The following is a 21,768-nucleotide window of genomic DNA, read 5'->3' as shown; positions in this document are numbered from 1 at the left end:
TCCATTCGGTAAACTTTAGAGTGGTGTGGAGCGCGCAGTGAAGCAAGACTCGCACCTTCTGCATTCACACTTACCTGAATGCATCTCTGAGTGCAACCTCCTGGGGTAGTTTTGAATCTCATTAATTGCTACCAGAGTAAAACGCGAGGGAGCTGAGCTAGATTTGAAGCAAACTCTCCTCATATCTGGGGTACTGTCGTACTGAGGCTGTTAACAGGCAATGAAAATGTCAGCTCCTTGGATGAGAGGAAAATTAGCTTCCAACCGGCTTTTAAACACATGCAGAAGAGTTAATTACCATTGATTTGATACTCATTGTAGGGGTTAAGGAAGGACAGCTTTTGTTTTGAAATGAACACATCATTGAATATGTTTATTTAATACCTGCTGATAAGTAGGGATGAAACACTTTGTTGATAGTACGATATATCATGATTACGAATATTCGTGATAGTCATATAGTTAACACTTTGAATTATTCAATAATCATAGAAAACGATAGTCACATACTCACTAAGCGTGGCTGGAAGCAGAACACATGCTTTTCTCTCCAAATATGGGTATTATCATCGGTGTGTACTAGGGCTGCTATGATTTAATAAAAAATCTATGTTTCGATCGATTCCATTCCTCATTATATACACGATATAAATACTGCATAATTGATTCAATAATTACATTTTTGTAACATGCATAGTTAACAACATCATTTAAGTTTGTCAACGAAACTGCGCTGAACGCCCTGCCTTGCTATTTACAGTATTTCTGCCACAGACAAGCAGTGGGAATGCCCTTCTTTTCCTTCTCGTGTTAACAAGCACCTGATTTACTGGTCCCATCCTACCAGCGAAAATTCACTGTGCAAAAAAAAAAAAACGTGCAACCTTGTATCCAGAGCAGGACAACAGGCTTGTATTCCTGGCAAACAGCTTGTCGTAAGTAAATCAATTTATTAGTTATTTATTGTTATTATTTATTGTTATTGTTAAAGTTTTTTTTAATGTATTTATTTATTTTTTTTAATTATTATTTTTTTCTTCCCAAAACTTTAAACTGCTGCTTCAGAGCTAACAAGCTGGATTCATTGGCTGTCAGATGCTGAAAGAATTTTCTTGCAATTGGTGCCGTGATGCATTTTTTGATAAAACCTTTCGAAATCTTCTTCCTGGGAACCAGTGAAGCATTTGATCTGAACACTTGACATATATTATCAGCATCCAAACCACATCAAGTTTGTGAAGCAGAAGTTGCTGTGATAAATTTTAATGTCGAAATGGCTGCCACAAATCCTATCGAAACGCGCCCTTAACAGCAAACTGCTGCTATTTGAACACCCTTCGACCAACAAACTCTAAACTTGGTAGTTATTGTCCCAGTAACAATGAAACACAAATATGTCAAAATGGTTTTTTTATAAAACAATATGGCCGCCACTTATACAATTTAAACCTGCGTCAGTTGACAAACGATTTACTTGACTAACTCCAAACTTCACAAGCATCTTCCCTGATACTGTATCAATACAACTGACTTTTAAAAAAATTGTGTTGACCAGAAACAAAAATGGCTGTTTGACGCATTTTTTAGAAACTTTTTGAAATCTTCTTCCTGGGAACCGGTGAAGCCTTTGATCTGACTCTTAGCCTATATCATAAGCATCCAAACCCGCATCAAGTTTGCGAAGCAGAAGTTTCTGCAATCAATTTTAATGTTGAAATGGCTGCCACAAATCTTACTGAAACGCGCCCTTAACAGCAAACTGCTGCTATGTGAACACTGTTTGACCAACAAACTCTAAACTTGGTAGTTATTGTCCCAGTAACAGTGGAATACAAATATGTCAAAATGGTTATGTTTTATAAAACAAGATGGCTGCTAGGTGTACGTTTACGTCTGAAATTTAAAACTGCCTCAGTTGACAAACGGTTTACTTTACTAACTCGAAACTTCACAAGCATCTTCCTTGACACTAGCAATACAACTGACTTTTAGGAAGCTTGCGTTAAACTAAATGGCTGCCTGACGCATTTTTGAAAAAAAAAAAACTTTCAAAGTCTTCTTCTGTGGAACAGTTGAAGTTGCTGATTTTAAACTTGGCACATTGAGAACTAAACACGCTTAGACAGGTACTGATACTGGGGCTTGGGAGCCGTAAAACTGCCTGGCAGTTATTATTATTATTATTATTATGTTTTAAGTTGGGATTTCCGCATTGTGTTTCACAGATAGTGAAGGTTAGGTGATACAGTATTAACAAGATGCCATGCTTGATGCTGCAGCTGTCACTGAATTAAAAAAAAAAAAAAAAAAAACCTTTTTCATAAACCTGTGTCTAGTTTATATAGCTTACATTCCAAAGTACTGTAATCTCTTTGGAATAAATATTTTAGTAACCCTCTGGTAGTATGTTAGACTTGCTTTTTGTTTTTAATCTTGAGGCTACCAAGGCATAATTACCCCTCGCATTCAATTATTGTGCACAAGCTTTTACTGAACTGCAATGATCTTAAAATAATAACGTCACAGGGAGAGGAATGTGCTCTGCAGCATCCTTGTGTTGCATATCATATCCCACAGTGAAAAAAAAGACATAACTTTTTCTTTTTATTTAGTTAAAAAAAGTGAAAAACAACGGCTACTATGGTCATAATTGGTGTATCGTTAAAGAGTGAGCTCACAACTATTCGTATCGTGGACATTTACTATTGTTTCATCCCTCCTGTAAGTACACTTGAAAGGCAATTATGAGTACGACTATCAGCACAGCCCTAGTACCTTATTCGCTGGGCGCCACAGTAAGTGGGAGGTAGTGATTGCGCTTGAACCTCAGTCTAAAGTTCAGATAAGAAAGTACAATAATAATTATAATAGTAATAATAATTTGGTAACTTGTTCCAGGAGAAAAATAAGGCATTCCAAAACATGAGATATTTTGGGCAGATCAAACCCCCACTGCCTTTCGCACTGAAGCTCAGTGGCTACATTCCAGAACGAGAGCCGTTGCCTAATAAGGCCATTTAACTGCTCTGCTTCTGGAGGTAAGAGGGACAGCCTTTAAATAAATAGCAACTGAATCCTAAACTTTTAGCCCAACTAGAACTCCAGCCCTGTCCCTAATTGATCAGATCTGCCATGTAGAACTGAATTGCTCTTTAGTGATATCTATGTTAAACAGCCCAGTTTAGTGGATACAGTATGCATCTAAATAAAGAATAAATAGAGGAGCTTGATGTGGAAAAATAGCTGATTCAAGACATTTGCAAAACCAAGAAGAAGCTTACTATATGCTGTTCCATTCTGAGTTAGCTTTTCTCCCATATCACCCTCAATTGGGAATATTATTCTGTTTATACAATGAAAGAAGCGAATGAAAATGAAACTGTCAAAATGTCAAAGTTACATTTTACATGAGTTCTGGTGGTGAAACAGATAACTAGAATATGTAAAGGCTTCTTCACCATGCTGAATGCAACAAATCCTGAGTACTCAGCAGAGCCGGGTTGAGGAGAGTCCTCACGGATATTCCTCTTCCTCCTGCAGGTTTAACTTGGACCCGGAGCGCACGTGCACAGATGACAGACTCTGGGAGGCCCTGGAGATTGCCCAGCTGAAGAACATGGTCAAGTCACTGCCGGGCGGGCTAGGTATTACTAGCATGTCATAGCTCATTCATTTACAATGACTGCAATACAGTGCATCACCTACTGCTCTGCTGTTTTTAGAGGGAACTGTACATATTATGGTTCTGTATTAATTGATTTACTTTGACTTTTTTTTTAAATACATTTTTGACAATGAACAAAGAAACATTTAAAGAACTGACAGTTCCAATTATGAAGCAATAAGAGAGAAAGAAGAACGGAAAAGGAGATATAATGAAGCTGATACAGTTGGTAGTAGTTTGAACGCTGCTGTTGATTTAATTAAAAGGCAGTTGGTAGTAATTTGAATGTTGATTTTCCTGATACACCCTTGTGTTTTGAATGCTGCTGTTGATTTTCCTGATACACCCTTGTGTTTTGAATGCTGCTGTTGATTTTCCTGATACACCCTTGTGTTTTGAATGCTGCTGTTGATTTTCCTGATACACCCTTGTGTTTTGAATGCTGCTGTTGATTTTCCTGATACACCCTTGTGTTTTGAATGCTGCTGTTGATTTTCCTGATACACCCTTGTGTTTTGAATGCTGCTGTTGATTTTCCTGATACACCCTTGTGTTTTGAATGCTGCTGTTGATTTTCCTGATACACCCTTGTGTTTTGAATGCTGCTGTTGATTTTCCTGATACACCCTTGTGTTTTGAATGCTGCTGTTGATTTTCCTGATACACCCTTGTGTTTCCTCCCTGGTAGACGCGGTGGTGACGGAGGGAGGGGAGAACTTCAGCGTGGGGCAGAGGCAGCTCTTCTGTCTGGCCAGGGCCTTTGTGCGCAAGAGCAGCATCCTCATCATGGATGAGGCCACGGCTTCCATAGACATGGCCACGGTGAGTCTCTCTGCACCCACACCCTGCATTCCTCAAACAGTCTTTGTGAGTTCTTTATCTTCTCTGAGCTATTTCTTAAATCAATTGAGAGCAGTGCATTCATTTTGCATTCGTATTTAAGTTAAACTATATTTGTAATATAATGATATACTTTAGCATCAGTAAAGCAGTGCTGTTCATTAAGCATATTTTGCTTAACTTTCACGTCTTTTTGGAATGCACTTTCAATAAAAAATAAGAACTTTAATCCTATTTCTTGAAAAATCCTTGCATTCGTTTTATGCTAGGTTGATGTATCGGATAAAAATATGGTAGAAATTAACGTTACAAGGGTACGATGAGGTTACACTAAAAATCTGAATGCATGTGTGTGGCAGGCTGGTGAGTGGATTAAGGCCCAGAGACAGACTGCAGTTCAAAAAAACCTAATTTTATTATAAATAAACACAAAAATAAAGTGCACAAGGGCAAAATAAAAATCTTTAAAACACAAAGAAAGACAACAAAACTTACAAAATTAAAGTTTCCAGGCTGGGCAATGCCTTCACTGGATTCACAAATCACAAAAACCACAAACACCAACCTGCTTCCTCAGCTCCCTCCTCCAGCCAGGTGGCTGGGCACTGATTGATCGTTAATTAACCTAATCAACCCCAGCCACCTGAACATAAACCCAGGCAGGTAGGGGAAATTAACCCCATCCCTGCCAATTTAAAAAGGGCAGAGCTTTGCTCTGCCACACACCTCCCCCCATGTACAACGTACACCGGCCGCAATTGGCCAACTCCCCCCTTCCCCCCCACGAGTCCAATTATGTCCCTTGGGTGGGCTGTTATGGTGGGTGGTGGTGGGCGGGGTTGATGTCGGAGCCCCCAAGCCTTCTTTGGTTGAGGGGGCCCTGGATCTCCAAGGTAGTACGGCGACGGCGGGCCGGCTCCCTCTGGTGGCGGAGGCGGCGGCAGAGGCGGCGGACCCTTGGCAACCCTAGAAAACAAAAAGGAGACACCAGCAGTCCCAAGCAATGCGAAGCAGCAGGCAACCCCAGGCGATGCGAATGTGTCATCCCTGAGCGGAGAGGGCGAGGCATCCCTGGGCGGTGCAAGGCAGGCATCCTTGGGACATAGCTCCCCATAGATCCTTGGGCTCTGAGAGCAGCGGCTCCTCCCTCTCTGGCTCTGAGAGCGGTGGCTCCTCCCCTCTCTGGCTCTGAGAGCGACGGCACCTCCTCACCCCTCTCTGGCTCTCGGGAAGGCGGCGGCACCTCCTCACCCCTCTCTGGCTCTCGGGAAGGCGGCGGCACCTCCTCACCCCTCTCTGGCTCTCGGGAAGGCGGCGGCACCTCCTCACCCCTCTCTGGCTCTCGGGAAGGCGGCGGCACCTCCTCACCCCTCTCTGGCTCTCGGGAAGGCGGCGGCACCTCCTCACCCCTCTCTGGCTCTCGGGAAGGCAGCGGCACCTCCTCACCCCTCTCTGGCTCTCGGGAAGGCGGCTCACCCCTCTCTGGCTCTCGGGAAGGCGGCTCACCCCTCTCTGGCTCTCGGGAAGGCAGCTCACCCCTCTCTGGCACTCGGGAAGGCGGCTCACCCCTCTTTATTGGAGTGACCGGGGCATCTCCCATGTCTACCGCCAGGTAATTAACCACCATGAGAGCAACCTCTGGGAAGGACGCTGGGTGGTGTTGTTCCTCCCACTGTTTCCACCTCTCCCCATCTCGACGCCACAGCGTGTTGATAACTATGGGGAGATCGTGGACGAGGTCTGCCTCAGGGTGCATCAACCAGTCCCAGATCTCCTGGGACGGTGGTGAAAGTGGTGGTGCTGGAGGTAGTGGGGTGGCCCCTGATGCCCGAGGTGAATACTGCACCTCTTCCTGGGCCTGGTTGTAGGGGCATCCTGCCCAGTTGTGGCTGTCCTCCTCACACTGGCCACACCAGTTTGCCGGTGGCACATCTGGGCGGGACTGCCAACGATGGTCCTCCTTCCCGCACCAGGAACACCAAGGGAAGAGGCTGGCCGGGTCCTCCAACGGTGGCTGCAGCAGCTGACATGTCTTCAGCTGCTGCTTGTCCTGCCTTTGCCGCTGTCTGCTCTTTCCCATTTTTTTTTTTTTTTTTCAAAAAAAAAAAATTATCCCAAAAATTCCCAAAAAAAGCCTCTAGGTGGCACTCTCCCACTTCTGACACCAAATGTGGCAGGCTGGCGAGTGGATAGAAGCCCAGAGACAGACTGCAGTTCAAAAAATCCTAATTTTATTATAAATAAACACAAAAATAAAGTGCACAAGGGCAAAATAAAAATCTTTAAACACAAAAAGAAAGACAACAAAACAAAACTTACAAAATTAAAGTTTCCAGGCTGGGCAGTGCCTTCACTGGATTCACAAATCACATAAACCACAAACACCAACCTGCTTCCTCAGCTCCCTCCTCCCAAATGAGAAGCAGAGGCCTCCTTTTATGTCAGGTGGCTGGGCGCTGATTGATCGTTAATTAAACTAATCAACTAATCAACCCCAGCCACCTGAACATAATAAACCCAGGCAGGTAGGGGAAATTAACCCCATCCCTGCCAATTTAAAAAGGGCAGAGCTTTGCTCTGCCACAATGTGTCTGTTTGTTTTTTACAGGAGCACATTTTGCAGAAGGTAGTGATGACGGCCTTTGCAGATCGCACTGTTGTTACCATTGCTGTAAGTATCTAGGAGGACACTGTCCAGCCGTCTCTCATCTTGCTTTTTTTTCTAGCTCTCTGCTTTCTGAGTCACTCTTGAAACCATTTTAAACGCAGATTTGGGGTAGAAGACCTTTTCTCTTTATCTGCCAACATCCTCAGATGTGAGTTTCAACCATTCAGTGCAGGAAACCGTTGTAAAAGCTTATCAATCATATATAGAACTCCTGTAGTCATACATAATGCATTGGAGTTCTGTATTATTTCTAATCAAAATATAGTACTATTAATATAATTAGTAACATGTGTATGAACTGTGTAGAAGTAAGAAGGGATGGTGGCATTGCCGTGGTGTGTTACAAGGTAATAGTGAATGAGTAGCCCACTGGAACCCTTTGAGAGCAGTGCTTGAGCGTCCCTGTGAAGGATTTTGTTAAGTAAGCAGTGGTTTTAGAACAGGTTGCAGTAATTAGCATCATATGTGAGCCTTGCTTTATTTGCCATTCTGTTATTGTGTGATAACCGAATGGCTAACCTCCATAGAAAGCAGCAGGAGAGCAGGGTCAGCTTGTTGTAAAATCAGTTTTTAAAAGACCCCTGAATTAAAGAGTTACCGTCCCTTGCTGTAGTTTATCTCTCATAAAGCCTGACATTAGTATTCATAAAAACGGCGTTGCGGTACAATGTTATCCCTTGCTTATAAACATCAAAACCCATAGCAACACATATTTCAATGTTTTATAAATGGTTGCTTAAACTAGACCCTAAATGTAATTTGTAGTTTCGGTCCCGAGCATTAGAATTTTAAATTAGCATGTCCCTGTACAAGTAGACCAGGTCTATAAAGATTATTCACAGTAAAATGTAAACCCAATTATCGAACCCGAGCTTCACCGCTCTCTCTCTTTCTCTCTCTCTCGCTCTCTGCTCTTGTCATTCTCTCTTCCTTCCAGCACCGGGTGTCCTCCATCCTGGAAGCTGAGCAGGTTTTAGTGTTTTGCGAGGGTATTTTAGTGGAGTGTGACTCAGCGTCCAGCCTGCTGTCCCAGGATGATAGCCTCTTCACCCTTCTGGTGAAGACGCACAAGTAGACCAGCCCTTGTGTCTCCCGGAGGACTTCCTGCTCTCTGGTTGGTAGACTCGGTGGCCCCGCCTCCCTTGTCCAATCTAACGGCTCTGAGTGCGTTGCAGGCTTGTTAGATCTCTGCTTTGTTGTGTGCTGTGTGTCCAGTGCAGTGCTTATGAAAGCTGTGGTGTGCTTGGCCCATTGAGGACTGCAGGTGTGCTGTGTGTGACGAGAACATAAGAAACTATAAGAATGACAGGAGGCTATTCAGCCCATCAATGTATGCCAGTGTCTGGAAGCTACAGAATTTGCTCTTTAAACATTTAAGTCGGATTTTGAAGCATTTGATTTAGTATCAATCACACGGCTAGGTAACCCGTTCCATACCCTCACCACTCTCTGTTTTGAAGTGTCCTCTTTACAATTCATACAGTTATATGGTTAGTTTTATCCAAACAGCTCTGGAGACATGGAAAGAGTTTGGAAACGGTGCAGGATTCCTATTCGGAAACAGGCAGGGGCATATTGGAATTAAACCAATCAATTAAACCAACCAGTCTCTACCAATCAGATGCCCTTCAATTGAAAAGCAGGACTTTAGAATCTTGAAACTCTCTTTAAAACGACTACATAAATTTTAATCAACCTAAGCGATCCAGTTCAAAATATAACCTGAAAGCATATTTAATAATGATGTATACCACGCCTCCCTCTTGAATGGTGTATTTAGCACAGTGGGTGTTTTCAGTATGAGATTTTGTTTCAAAACAGCCCCCGTAGTCCTCAGAAGGGTTAGGTGTGTTGTGTTAAGCCTTTTAATGCTATCTGTAGCTGTAGGTGTGTGTGTGTGTGTCCTATATATATATATATATATATATATATATATATATATATATATATATATATATTAGTGCCTATAGAAAGTCTACACCACCTTGAACTTGTTTCACATTTAAATGAGGATTTTTTTCCCACTTATCTACACACCATGCTCGATACTGTTGAGGGGAAAAAAGTTTTTATTGAGAAAAAAGTTATATATTAAAAATACAAAGCTGAAAGATCATAATTGTCTCCAAAAAAAGTCTCCACCCCTCTGAGTTAATACTTGGTGGAAGCACCTTTGGCAGCAATTACAGCTGTGAGTCTGTTGGGATAGGTCTCTACCAACTTTGCACACCTAGATTTGGCAATATTTGACCATTCTTCATTACAAAACTGTTCAAACTCTGTCAAGTTCCTTGGGGAGCGTTGATACACAGCAATCTTCAAGTCATGCCACTGACTGGGCCACTCAAGGACATTTACCTTTTTGTTCCTTAGCCACTCCAGTGTAGCTTTGGCTGTGTGCTTTGGGTCATTGTACTTTGCTCCATTCATTTTCCCTTCTATCCTGACAAGTTCCCTAGTCCCTGCCGATGAGAAACATCCCCATAACATGATGCTGCCACTACTGTGCTTCACAGTAGGGATGGTGTTCTTTGGGTGATGCGCTGTGTTGAGTTTGTGCCAAACACAACACTTTGCATTTAGGCCAAAAAGTTCCACTTTAGTTTCATCAGACCTCAAAACTTTTTGCCACATGGCTACAGAATCTCCTGAGTGTTTTGTTGCTTACTTCAAATGAGATTCACGGTGTGATTTCTTGAGTAATGGCCTCCTTCTTGCTACCCTACTGTACAGGCCAGATTTGTGGAGTGCTTGGGATATTGTTGTCACATGCACACTTGGCCATAAAAGCCTGTAGCTCTTGCAAAGTTGCCATTGGCCTCTTGGTAGCCTCTCTGATCAGTCTCCTTTTGCTCAGTCATCTAGTTTGGAGGGACGGCCTGATCTAGGCAGGGTCTTGGTTGTGCCATACACCTTCCACTTCTTAACCACGTCTTGACCGTGCTCCAAGGGATATTCAAGGCCTTTGATATTTTTTTATACCCATCCCCTGATCTGTGCCTTTCAACAACTTTGTCCCAGAGTTCTTTTGAAAGCGCCTTGGTGCTCATGGTTGAGTCTTTGTTTTGAAATGCACTACCCAGCAGAGGGAACCTACAGGAACTCCTGAATTTATCATGAAGTCATGTGAATCACAACAATTTAACACAGGTGGAGGCCATTTAACTTGGTGAGTGATTTTGAAGGTGATTGGTTACACCTGAGCTAATTTAGGATTGCTATTACAAGGGGGGTGGACACTTATCCAACCAAGCTATTTCAGTTTTTATTTGTAATTAATTTTCTACAAATTTCTGCAAGTTGTGGGGTAGGATGTGTAGATAAATGACAAAAAAACAAACATTTTAATGCATTTTAATTCCAGGATTCCAGGCTATAAGGCAATAAAATATAGGCACTGTGCGTGTGTGTATGTGTGTGTGTGTGTGTATATATATATACACATACCATGAATATACCAATCATAACAGGGTTGTGATTACTATTCAGAGTAGATCAGTCACTGTATTTGCAGCAATGTGATTATAGAATTGGACATTCTAAATTGGGATGGAAATCAGGGGCTGTAATAACTGGGCACTCTAAAGGGAGGAAATTAATCCATGAGTGAAAATGACAATCCATTTCCTCTCTGTGTTTCACAGCACTGCGTGCACACTATCCTGACGGCAGACCAGGTCATCGTGATGAAGCGAGGCAATATCCTGGAGTACGATAACTCTCCTGGCACACGAGGACAGCGTCTTCGCCTCTTTTGTCAGGGCTGATATGTAACTCTTCACTGGCCTCCCACACAGTGCATGAAGCGAGCCTCGCCTTTTAAAGAGCATGGCCGTTCTGGGTGACAGTTACCACACAAAGGGGCAGATTCTCAAAAGCTACTGTATTTACTGCAAATCGTCAGGCACGCCTTTTTGTGTTTTCCTGAAAGGTGTTTCAGAAAAAAAATGATTTGGAGTAAATCACTTTAAGAATCCAGTCCAAAATCTTTAGATAACTTTGTTTTTTTTTATTATAAAAAACCAATACCTTTAATACAGTATATACTTTTATAATTCACAAGCAATAAAAATAACAACACGTTTGCCAGTTATAATTCCGAATGTTTTTTCCTTGTATTGATGATACTCGTGTTATAATCTGTACATGTACATATAACTGAAATGTCCCACAAGCACATTTTGTATACTCTGTTTATCTGACATAACTAACAAAAAGTTTGATACAAGTTTGGCATTTTTGTCAGGGTTAGTATGGCTTTTTTTTATAAGAGTTAATCTGGCATTTTTGTTGTGTGTTGACATGTAATTTTATAAAAATGTCTTCTTCATTTTGAAGTATGTCAGTAGCTTGACACAAAAAAACAAAAACAAAAGTGTCAAACTGTGTCTTCTGAATCTCCAGATCCCTTTCAGTGTTTTGTTGCTCACTGTATGATGCATTGCGTCGGGTCGTCCTGACCTGCAATAGCCAAGGAACGTGACCATCGGCTCGAGATTACTGTATGGCCTGGATATCTGGGGCAGTGATGGATCTGAATCCAAACAAATACCGGCCCACAGTCACTTCTTTAGTTTCTGTAAAAATGAATCAGGGAATTTTGGTCTCAGTTTTGAGATCTCTAACACGTTTAGACAATAGAAATTAAAATGCCTATTGTATTGATTTCTTCAACATCGTCGGATGCAGACACCACCTGGCTGTCAGAATTATGGACACAGCGACTTTGCAATAACACCACGAGTGGAAGCAACAATAGTGCCACACAGTGTGTTGTTATTTTACTGGACTACATGACATCCAATGCTGTTAAAAATGCTTTAGTGGCTGCAGCTATGGAAAGCAAGTGTTAAGAAGTATTTAAATCAGCAGGTATTAAATAAACACATTCATTAATAATTTCAAAACAAGAAAAGCTGTCCTTCCCTCACCTTTACAGTCGAGTACCTATCAATGGCAGTCAGCTCAGATATTGAGTGTTGTAAATGTCGATTGGAAGCACGTTGCACTCTCATTCGGGGGCTCGCGTTTTTAGTGCCGTACCGAGTAGTACGCTGACAATGTAAAGATGTGCATGTATGAGTGTGAGTATCAGCACACCACTATGCAAAAGGGGCACTTCAGAACCAAATCAAAGTTGTTACAATGTTACCAAGGAGTGGTTGTCATTTTGCCAATTTTGTGATGCTTTTATAATACTTCTTTTGTCTTAAATGTACATATGCAGTTACCGTTTTTGACATGTTGGGTTTTAAAGACATTAAGAAAAAACCACGTGCCTACTTTTTTACACAAAACAAAATGTCATGTGTTTTGCATGATATTTAGTGTGCGATTTTATTTATTGTGGCTGTTTGAACAGATTTACTGCCATTCTTAATTCAATGTAGCTAAATGTTTTCTGCATGAAAATGGAACATTTTATAAAAAGAAAAAATGTGTCACTATATGATCTGATATCAGACGAGCACTACCTTACCGTATAATGGACTGGATTCCCAAAGCTATTTATTCCTAATGGCTGTTAGAATGGTTTCTTCAAAAAGGAAAAACACAGCCTGCAAAATTACCCAACCAGAAATAAACAATTTCAGTTTGGGTCCTGTTGTTTAATGTTTAAAAAAACTATTGCCGAACACTTAAGACAGCATGCAGCACACATTACCAGATATGGGTATGAGTGAACCATGAAATATGCTTCCTTGAATACTAGTCAGAGAAAAAAAGAATCACTCCACTGTGTCATGTGGGATGAATAGTAACATCAGGGCTAATGAAGACTAATTACACTGTGTTAATAATTAAGTGTCTCTGGGGAAGTAGCCAGTGTAATTAACTAATGTTCTGAAACGTGTTCTCCACTATCCCTGCAAGAAGAACTCTATTAATAGTAAACTTACTGACTCCGCTAAGAGACGTGATGCACACTGCCTCATGAACGTGTGATCAATGCTCATCCCCATTCACCTCACTCATGGTTTCAATGTTATTGTGTCTTATTTAGTAGGTGTGATTAGGGTACTGTTCGTGGTGTGATACAGGGGGGCTGGTTGTTCAGATTGGACATGCTGCACGTGAATACTGATAGACAGCAATTTTTCTTTCTTTTTTTGTGCAATTTATTTTAAAGTGGAGCCTTTGCCAGCTAAAATAAGCAGGGCAATTGTGATGCTCCATGCAACAACTTAACTGGTTGTACTCCACTTGAAGAATGAGGTGTATTGCACAAGCTGTCATCAAAGTTGTGAACTTTTCCAATAAAGCGCAATTAAAAAAAATAACCATTAAAAAAACAAGAAATACAGCATTACACATTGTAATTAGGAATTCACTGTGTAATTAAGGACTGTGTATGTATGTATGAGTGTGTGTGTGTGTGTGTGTGTGTATGTATAGTGTATGTGTATGTATGTTTGTGTGTGTGAGTATATGTGTTTGTATATATGTGTGTGTAGTGTTTGTGTATGTGTGTGTATATATGTGTGTGTGTGTGTGTGTTTGTGTGTGTGTATATGTGTTTGTATATATGTGTGTGTAGTGTTTGTGTATGTGTAGTGTTTGTGTGTATGCATGTGTTTGTGTGTATATGTGTTTGTATATATGTGTGTGTAGTGTTTGTGTGTATGCGTGTATATATGTGTGTGTGTGTGTTTGTGTGTGTTTGAGAGAGACAGAGCGTTCCAGTCTGTTTTATAAACTTTTAGCATCTGTTTTTTCTCAGTGTAAAGAAATGTCAAACAAATTATATGGATGTACTCCCCTAAGTTTAACAAGCCTTACACAGTTTGTACCTGTATTTAAATGTGCCTGTTTGTTTTGTGTTTTGAATACAGTGTTTCTTTTCAAACCGTAATTGTAACTGATGTAAAAGACACTAAAGCCAGTAAGGTTAATGCAACTGAAATGCATTTAATCTGTATGTAGGTTTTCCTTACTGGCTAGCCATATTGCCTGATTTCCTTGGTTAACTCCATAAATAAATAACATCACATTGACATATCCTACTCATCAACCACCCTTACGGCTTTGTGAACCATTATAACCAGTTGAAAATCATCACAATCAACAGTACCGACCAGGTAAAACCAGTACTGGTCACAGCTGTCATTTCCAACACGCTGCACAGTATTATTAGCCTCGAATGTAATGTCATTAATCAGCCATATCTTAAGATTCTCACAGAAGGATCCCAAGTGCCCTTTGTCCAGTAGGCTGCTCTTCTTCTCCAGATGTTGGGCCCTATTCATTATTGCATTTTCACAGATAATGCTAGCATCACAATACACATTAGAAAATTAACAACCAAAAATGATTAATTGTTGGCTAATTTCAAACCTGTTAGTGTGCCAACGTGGATCCTTAATTACCGCAAACTCATCCATGCATTTTTAATGTATACCTATTATAATTAATTGACATGCCCACTGCTGACAGCTGCTGAGTGATTCATTAATTAAACTTGCGCTAATTAACTATTGTCACATGACCGATAAATAACTTTTGTGAAGTCCACCACATATTTGCCGCTACACTTCTTTTTCCGAGTGTCAATTTGTTTCATGAAAGGGACAGTACATCGCCACTATTATGAGTGGTCACAGACAGCGAAGAAAATAACACTTCTAAGGCAGAATTTATTATATGACACTTATAGATGAAAAAATAAAAAAAGAGGTTCCTCTTGAGCCATGGAAAAATATTGGAATTGTACAGGGATCTTGAGCCAGATATTCACTGTAAAACAAGGAGTCAATCCATCGCTCTTCACTGTAAAACAAGGAGGAGTCAATCCATTGCTTTTCATTGTAAAACAAGGAGGAGTCAATCCATTGCTCTTAACTATAAAACAAGGAGGAGTCAATCCATTGCTCTTCACTGTAAAACAAGGAGGAGTCAATCCATTGCTCTTCACTGTAAAACAAGGAGGAGACAATCCATTGCTCTTCACTGTAAAACAAGGAGGAGTCAATCCATTGCTCTTCACTGTAAATCAAGGAGGAGACAATCCATTGCTCTTCACTGTAAAACAAGGAGTCAATCCATTGCTCTTCATTGTAAAACAAGGAGTCAATCCATTGCTCTTCATTGTAAAACAAGGAGGAGTCAATCCATTGCTCTTCACTGTAAAACAAGGAGTCAATCCATTGCTCCAACTAATAGATTGCTAGCTGCATTAATGTTTTACACATCAGGATCATTCCAAAGAAACAACAGTGATGCATTTGGATTCTGTCAGTCCACAATGAGTAGGATGGTAAAACAAGTTACCAATGTATTACTATCTAGAATATTTACTCCTTCCCACTTAATGCAAGGGAATACAATTATATAAAGCAGAGATTCCATGATATTGCAGGCATGCCTAATGTTTTGGGGGCAATCGATTGCTTGCATATAGCCATAAGGGCACCATATAACGTGTTCCTTAATAGAAAGGGTTGGCATTCTATTAACACGCAGATAGTATGTTGACACAACTATATAATTACTAATGTGTTTGCCATCTTTCCAGGATCTACACATGATGCCTTCGAAGTGCATTGTGTTCCAATTTTGAAGGTGATAATTGCCTTGATGGCTTCTTATTGGGCAATTGTAATGTATTGTTATTTATTGTCTATTTCATCTGTACATTGTAATGTTCACTGTTGTGTGGGACTGGCATTGCTATCATCTGTTAAATGGAAGTAATAATAATAATAATAATAATAATAATAATAATAATAATAATAATAATAATAATAATAATAAAAAACAAGAACGGTCATTGAGCGACCGGATTACTGAAGATGCGCTTTCGCTGTTTTGATAAGTCGGTGGATCTCTTTAGTATGATCCACAAATGTGCTGTAAAATCACAGCAGTCTGGTGCATTTCACAATACATCGCACAGAAAGCATCGGTTGACTAACATAGTGACCTTTTGGCCACAGAATACATCATCTACAATAATGACTGTGAAATAGAAGGGGAACCATCTTCTGGGACAGAACAGGGGAGAGAGAGAAGACTACATCTTAGGAACACTTTTTTCTCTTTGCCATGTCTGTATGTCTGTGCTTTGCCATATTTGTGCTATTCTGCTCTTTGAAAGTGTACCATATATGGTATACCATTGTAAGGTGTTATAAGGCACAAGCAGTTTAATACGAGTTTATTAACAAATTAAACCATTGTATCTGAACAAGAGCTCTTTATAGTGAACGCCACAGATCACGGGTACGAACTGAACAGTTCCACAATAGTCGTGATTAAAAGCACAGACTTGCAAGATCCTCCTTCTCTTCCTCCTCTAATTACGTCTGGATCGTTGATCTGCACTGGGGAATATCCTGTAAATTCAGCAAGACGGAGCTTTTGCAACTTTTACTCGTAGAGTTTACTATAGGGCTGATATGGACTTGCACCCTCCAAGCAAAGGGAATGCTCGTTTATACGCGTGAAACAGGGGCTCGGGTCCTGCTGACACAGCAGCGCTTCTTGTTTGGGACAGTTTGGTAACTTTAAAAGTTGAGTTGGGGGGGAAATAGTTATTGGATTTGGAGGCTTCAGTCAGGGTTTCCATTTGTGTATATAGAAGAAAGAAAGTGCGCGCCTGCTCGAGCTACTGAAATCATGCTCCTTCAGATCTTTTTCATGTGAGAGCACGTTATGAAACGTGTTGGAGACACAGATGTATGTATTTTAAAAATAGTTTTATTTTCCAAAAGTGGGGGCAACATATTATGTTGAATTAAATAGTTTTCAAAATTGTTATGTAACCAGCAGACTCGCGGCGTGCTTTTGTTTTGTGCTATGCTTCAAGAATGCTTCCTAGAAAGAGCATCATTCCGGAGGAGTTTGTGCTGCCGGTGATCACCCCGGGGTTGGTCCGCAAACCCCGCTTCAGAGACCGGCCGGAGAAAGCTCGCTTCATCACCAAGAGCGGAGCCTGCAACCTGGCGCACAAAAACATCCGTGAGCAGGGCAGGTTCCTCCAGGACGTGTTCACCACGCTGGTGGACTTGAAGTGGCGGTACACGCTGGTCGTCTTCACCATGTCCTTCCTCTGCAGCTGGCTCCTCTTCGCAATGGTCTGGTGGCTGGTCGCTTTTGGGCACGGAGATCTGAACCCCAATCGGGTGGAGATTGAACCATGTGTAACCAATGTCAAGTAGGTGCAGTTTGAAATGTATTTACACTTGTCTTATGAAGTTTCTTCAGCCTTTATTTTTATAAGGGGATGTAACTCGTGAATGAGATAAAAGCCAGTACTACATAATGTGTGTGTGTGTGTGTGTGTGTGTGTGTGAATATATATATATATATATATATATATATATATATATATATATATATATATATATATATATATATATATATATATATATATATAAAACCTGCTTGTTGTGCTTGTTGATTATGCTTGGGATACCACACTTAGAAAATCAGTGATGCAAGCTAACTCATCAGTGTTTGTCCTTCTTTATGCAAGTCAAGGTAGAAAATACACTAGTAGAGGCTTTGAGTAAATTATTGATGCTCATAAGGCATCAAAGTAGAAAATTGCAACATGTCTAAGATTTTTGCACAGCAGTAATATATATATATATGGTCTGGTGGCTGGTCACTTTTGGGCACGGAGATCTAAACCCCAATCTGGTGGAAATTGAACCATGTGTAACCAATGTCAAGTAGGTGCAGTTTGAAATGTATTTCCACTTGTCTTATGAAGTTTCTTCAGCCTTTATTTTTATAAGATTCATGGAGCACTTACTCTATTTCGGTCATGCCATATATATATATATATATATTATAGCCATATATATATATATATATATATATATATATATATATATATATATATTTATATAGTTGTTGCAAAAATGATTGCACTTCCCAGCCTGTTTGAGATTCTCAGTAATTTGATATGAAAAGGCTATATTTATTTAGGTGTTTCTTTCTAATTGAAGCTTCTGTATAAGTACTTGATAAGTAATGTGTTGACAAGAGGAATGTGTGAAAAAATCACTATCAGAGTCATAATTAATGGCAGTGAAAGCATTTTTAACTGGTGATTGAAAATGTCATCCGCATGGTGTAGACCGCTAACCTGCTCTCTCGTCTCTGTAATGCTTCACAGGTCCTTCACTTCAGCTTTCCTCTTCTCCATTGAGGTGCAGGTGACCATCGGCTTCGGGGGCCGGATGATGACGGAGCAGTGCCCCACGGCAATCACAGTCCTGATCGTGCAGAACATCGCGGGGCTCATCATCAATGCCGTCATGCTGGGCTGCATCTTCATGAAGACGGCCCAGGCGCATAGGAGGGCCGAGACCCTGATCTTCAGCCGGCACGCCGTCATCGCCGTGAGGAACAACAAGCTGTGCTTCATGTTCCGCGTGGGCGACCTGCGCAAGAGCATGATCATCGGGGCAGCCGTGCGCATGCAGGTGGTGAAGAAGACCACCACACCGGAGGGGGAGGTCATCCCCATTCACCAAATCGACATCCACACCGAGAATCCCATTGAGTGCAGCAACATCTTCTTAGTGGCTCCGCTGATCATCTCCCACACCATCGACAAGACCAGCCCCCTCTATGACCTGTCCTTCAATGACCTGCTGCACAACGACCTGGAGATCATTGTCATCCTGGAAGGAGTGGTGGAGACCACGGGCATCACCACCCAGGCCAGGACCTCCTACATGCCTGAAGAGATCCAGTGGGGCCATCGCTTCGTGCCCATCGTCACCGAGGAGGATGGCGTCTACTCCGTGGACTACTCCAAGTTTGGGAACACCTCCAAAGTGGCGGCGCCTCGCTGCAGTGCCAGAGAGCTGGATGAGAAGCCGTCCATTCTCATCCAGGCCCTGCAGAAGAGCGAGCTCTCCCACCAGAACTCGCTGAGGAAGAGGAACAACTCCATGAGACGGAACAACTCCATGAGACGGAACAACTCCATGAGACGGAACAACTCCTCTTTGATGGTGTCCAAGGTGCAGTTCTTAACCCCTGATGGCAACCAGAACACGCCCGAAACATGACACATTGTGACACCCTGTTTCCTGGCATGTGTCATGACTTTGAGATATCTCAGAACTTCACTCTTCTTAATGGTTCCGGTACTTGGAGGATTTCTGTGTCTTTGCCAGCATGTTGGATGTTTTCACACCGTGGGCCCTCTTCACAGACCTTCAGCTCCCACTCGATTGAACAGACGGATCCTCTTCACAAAGCTTTAACTCAAGTGGCTGGGTTCCAAAGCTATGTACTTCAAATTGTCAGTAGCACAGCTTTTTTGCGAATGGAAACTGTATTTTATTCAGAAAAACAGATTTTGAAAAATAAGGTCTAGATTCTCAAAGCTATTTACTCCAAGTCATTAGCAGCTTATTTTTTTCTGAAAGAACACAGCCTCGAGCCTGTTAACAAACCCATCATTTAAATGTCTGAGGTGTTTATTTCTGGTTTGGTGACTTTGTTACGTGTTTTTTTTTCCCTTTCTAAATAAAGCAAGCTAATGCTGATTTGGAGTAAAGAGCTTTGAGAATCGAGTCCCAAATAGCTCCTGAGTTAAGGCTGTGTGAATGAGGCAGGCAGTGATTAAAAGAGTCTTTTAAACATCCTCAGAGATTAGAGAGTACTTTGAAAAAACACTCTTTAGAAACAGTGGGGAATGGTTTCATGATTCTTTCATTAATAAACTGCCTTTCAATAAAGCTAGAACAAAGGTTTAGTGAATAGGTCCCTCTATCACATAGATATGCTCTTACCATTAAACAACAGTATTTATTGTCTAGGATCTGAAGCAATTTTTGTGCTTAATATTTGTGTTCTATATATGTGTCCAATTTACTGTATTTTGGAATCTGACGTTTACTAGTTCCCATTTGTATGTGACGTGCATTCTTCTCATATACTTATCACTCATTACTTTGCAAACTCAGTCATATGATATATAGTAGTACTAAAGATAAAGCATTTTCTCAATGAGTACCTTAGTTTTACTAAGCTTCTTTTTAGTACTCTACACATATAACAATCAATCAAATTCCTCTTAACCATCTGCACCCAAAGCTATCATGCAGTCAGCAAACAAAACAAGTGTAAGAGGGGAAGCAGCAGAGGGGTACGGCACTGCACAATACAAACTGCCATTATACCTATCTGAGAGTCGTGAGCAGTATGGAAATTACTTGTATAACTGTTACCACTCTGTAATCTGTAACGCAACACTGAAAATGTTATATGACTGAGTACCTTACAGTGCATCTGGTTTTTGTTATGTTGCAGCAAATAATATTCTACTTCTACACGCAATAGCTTGCGCACTGCACATTATTTCTACATCTTACCACATGTGCAGGCCTGAGAAAGTGAGTCTATTAATATCAGAAGCTACATTGCTGTGTCCAAATATCTTACAGGCTGTTAATGTTAGAGATACTTTCCAGCAAGCTGGGAGCTGCTTTACTTTGTTTACAAACTAGGTTACACTAGGTTTAGTGATAGAGCATGTAATTACGACTGGCACTAAGCACAAAGATCCTATAAACTGTTTGACAAGTGTTATATAAATATGCATGAATCACATCTTGTTTTACTTGTTTGAGTTTTTATTCAATTAAACAGTGAAAGGTGGGATATCATTTTGGGAGTAATAACCCAGGCTTGAAGCTTCAAACAGCTTTCATGCAAGTCCTTTATTGCAGGGTTAGAAGCTCACTCGAGCCCAGCAGAATTCCCGTTTAGGTATATTATTGAAATGACTAAGTGCTAGCAATCAGGCTCCTGCTAAATCTACTCCAGCCTCCTGATCACAGAAAATATATACTTTATTGAACAGGGGTCTGATTGCACAAACTCCAGCCTCCTGATCACAGAAAATATATACTTTATTGAACAGGGGTCTGATTGCACAAACTCCAGCTTCCTGATCACTGAAAATATATACTTTATTGAGGATGATTCTGAAACTGGGTGCAGTGGGGCTAGTGTGACTTTCTAACCCTGCTCAAACTCCTGGTTCCTGATCATTTCAATAATAACAGATTTCATTGAGGATGGTTCTAAAACCCAGCACAGGATGCAGCAGGGCTAGTGTGAATTTGTAACCCTGTTCAAACTCCTGGCTCCTGATCATTTTAATACAAACAGACTTCACTGAGGGGGGCTCTGAAACCCAGGACAGGATGCAGCAGGGCTGGTGTGAATTTCTAGCCCTTCCTTATTTTTTGTCGGTAAATTGCTTATCCACATTGTATTTTCATTTTCATTGTGCCGTTAATTTAACCTGCCACCTCACTTTATATTCAGTTCCTGTGCGACAGCTATTAGGTCCCCACTTTAAACATGAAACTCCCTTTGCTGCACATAGTGTAGGACTTTAAGTAGTGTTGCACAGGTAGTGACTACTGTGTTGTAGGAGAAAGTGGAAATAAAGTCTGGCATAAAAAACAAGCAATATGTTGTTTTGCTATTGAGTGGTAAGAACATTTTGAAACCCTTTTTTTGTCCCTGTTATTTGCTGTTTGCAGTATGTACAGTAGGTTGATGAATCCCCTGTACATGTGATAAGATTGCATTTTATAGTGCTTGCTCTTCAATGGGTCTT

General features: G+C 41.0%; 2 protein-coding genes across 6 annotated transcripts in view; both read left to right on the top strand.

Annotated features, from left to right (window-relative positions):
* Window positions 1-13,527, top strand: part of LOC121320115 (ATP-binding cassette sub-family C member 9-like) — a 72,026-nt gene extending 58,499 nt beyond the window's left edge. For 3 of the 5 annotated variants that reach the window (XM_041258354.1, XM_041258350.1, XM_041258351.1), the window contains 6 exons: window positions 1-8; window positions 3,541-3,644; window positions 4,353-4,486; window positions 7,113-7,175; window positions 8,110-8,286; window positions 10,817-13,526. The exon at window positions 1-8 is cut by the window's left edge and continues 101 nt beyond it. In XM_041258354.1, coding sequence (XP_041114288.1) covers window positions 1-8; window positions 3,541-3,644; window positions 4,353-4,486; window positions 7,113-7,175; window positions 8,110-8,247 — 447 coding nt within the window. In that variant the 3' untranslated portion in view covers window positions 8,248-8,286; window positions 10,817-13,526. Of the gene's footprint in view, window positions 9-3,540; window positions 3,645-4,352; window positions 4,487-7,112; window positions 7,176-8,109; window positions 8,287-10,816 lie in introns of all 5 variants that reach the window. The other 2 variants (XM_041258353.1, XM_041258352.1) reach the window with 1 other exon arrangement.
* A 2,528-nt stretch (window positions 13,528-16,055) lies between these two features.
* Window positions 16,056-21,415, top strand: LOC121320114 (ATP-sensitive inward rectifier potassium channel 8-like). Its single transcript, XM_041258349.1, has 2 exons — window positions 16,056-17,325; window positions 18,295-21,415. Exons 1-2 carry the CDS (start codon window positions 16,979-16,981, stop codon window positions 19,196-19,198), a joined length of 1,251 nt encoding a protein of 416 aa, XP_041114283.1. The 5' UTR covers window positions 16,056-16,978; the 3' UTR covers window positions 19,199-21,415.
* The last annotated feature ends 353 nt before the right edge of the window (window positions 21,416-21,768 follow it).

Source organism: Polyodon spathula, chromosome 8 (assembly GCF_017654505.1).
Source record: "Polyodon spathula isolate WHYD16114869_AA chromosome 8, ASM1765450v1, whole genome shotgun sequence".
Classification (NCBI taxonomy): Eukaryota; Metazoa; Chordata; class Actinopteri; order Acipenseriformes; family Polyodontidae; genus Polyodon; species Polyodon spathula.
This window is presented reverse-complemented; position numbering and strand designations above follow the sequence as displayed.

Excerpts from the sequence above, each read along its gene's own strand:
- LOC121320114 (XM_041258349.1), top strand. The coding sequence starts at position 16,979 with ATGCTTCCTAGAAAGAGCATCATTCCGGAGGAGTTTGTGCTGCCGGTG. Across the intron at positions 17,326-18,294 it reads CCATGTGTAACCAATGTCAA|GTCCTTCACTTCAGCTTTCC; the intron begins GTAGGTGCAGTT and ends AATGCTTCACAG.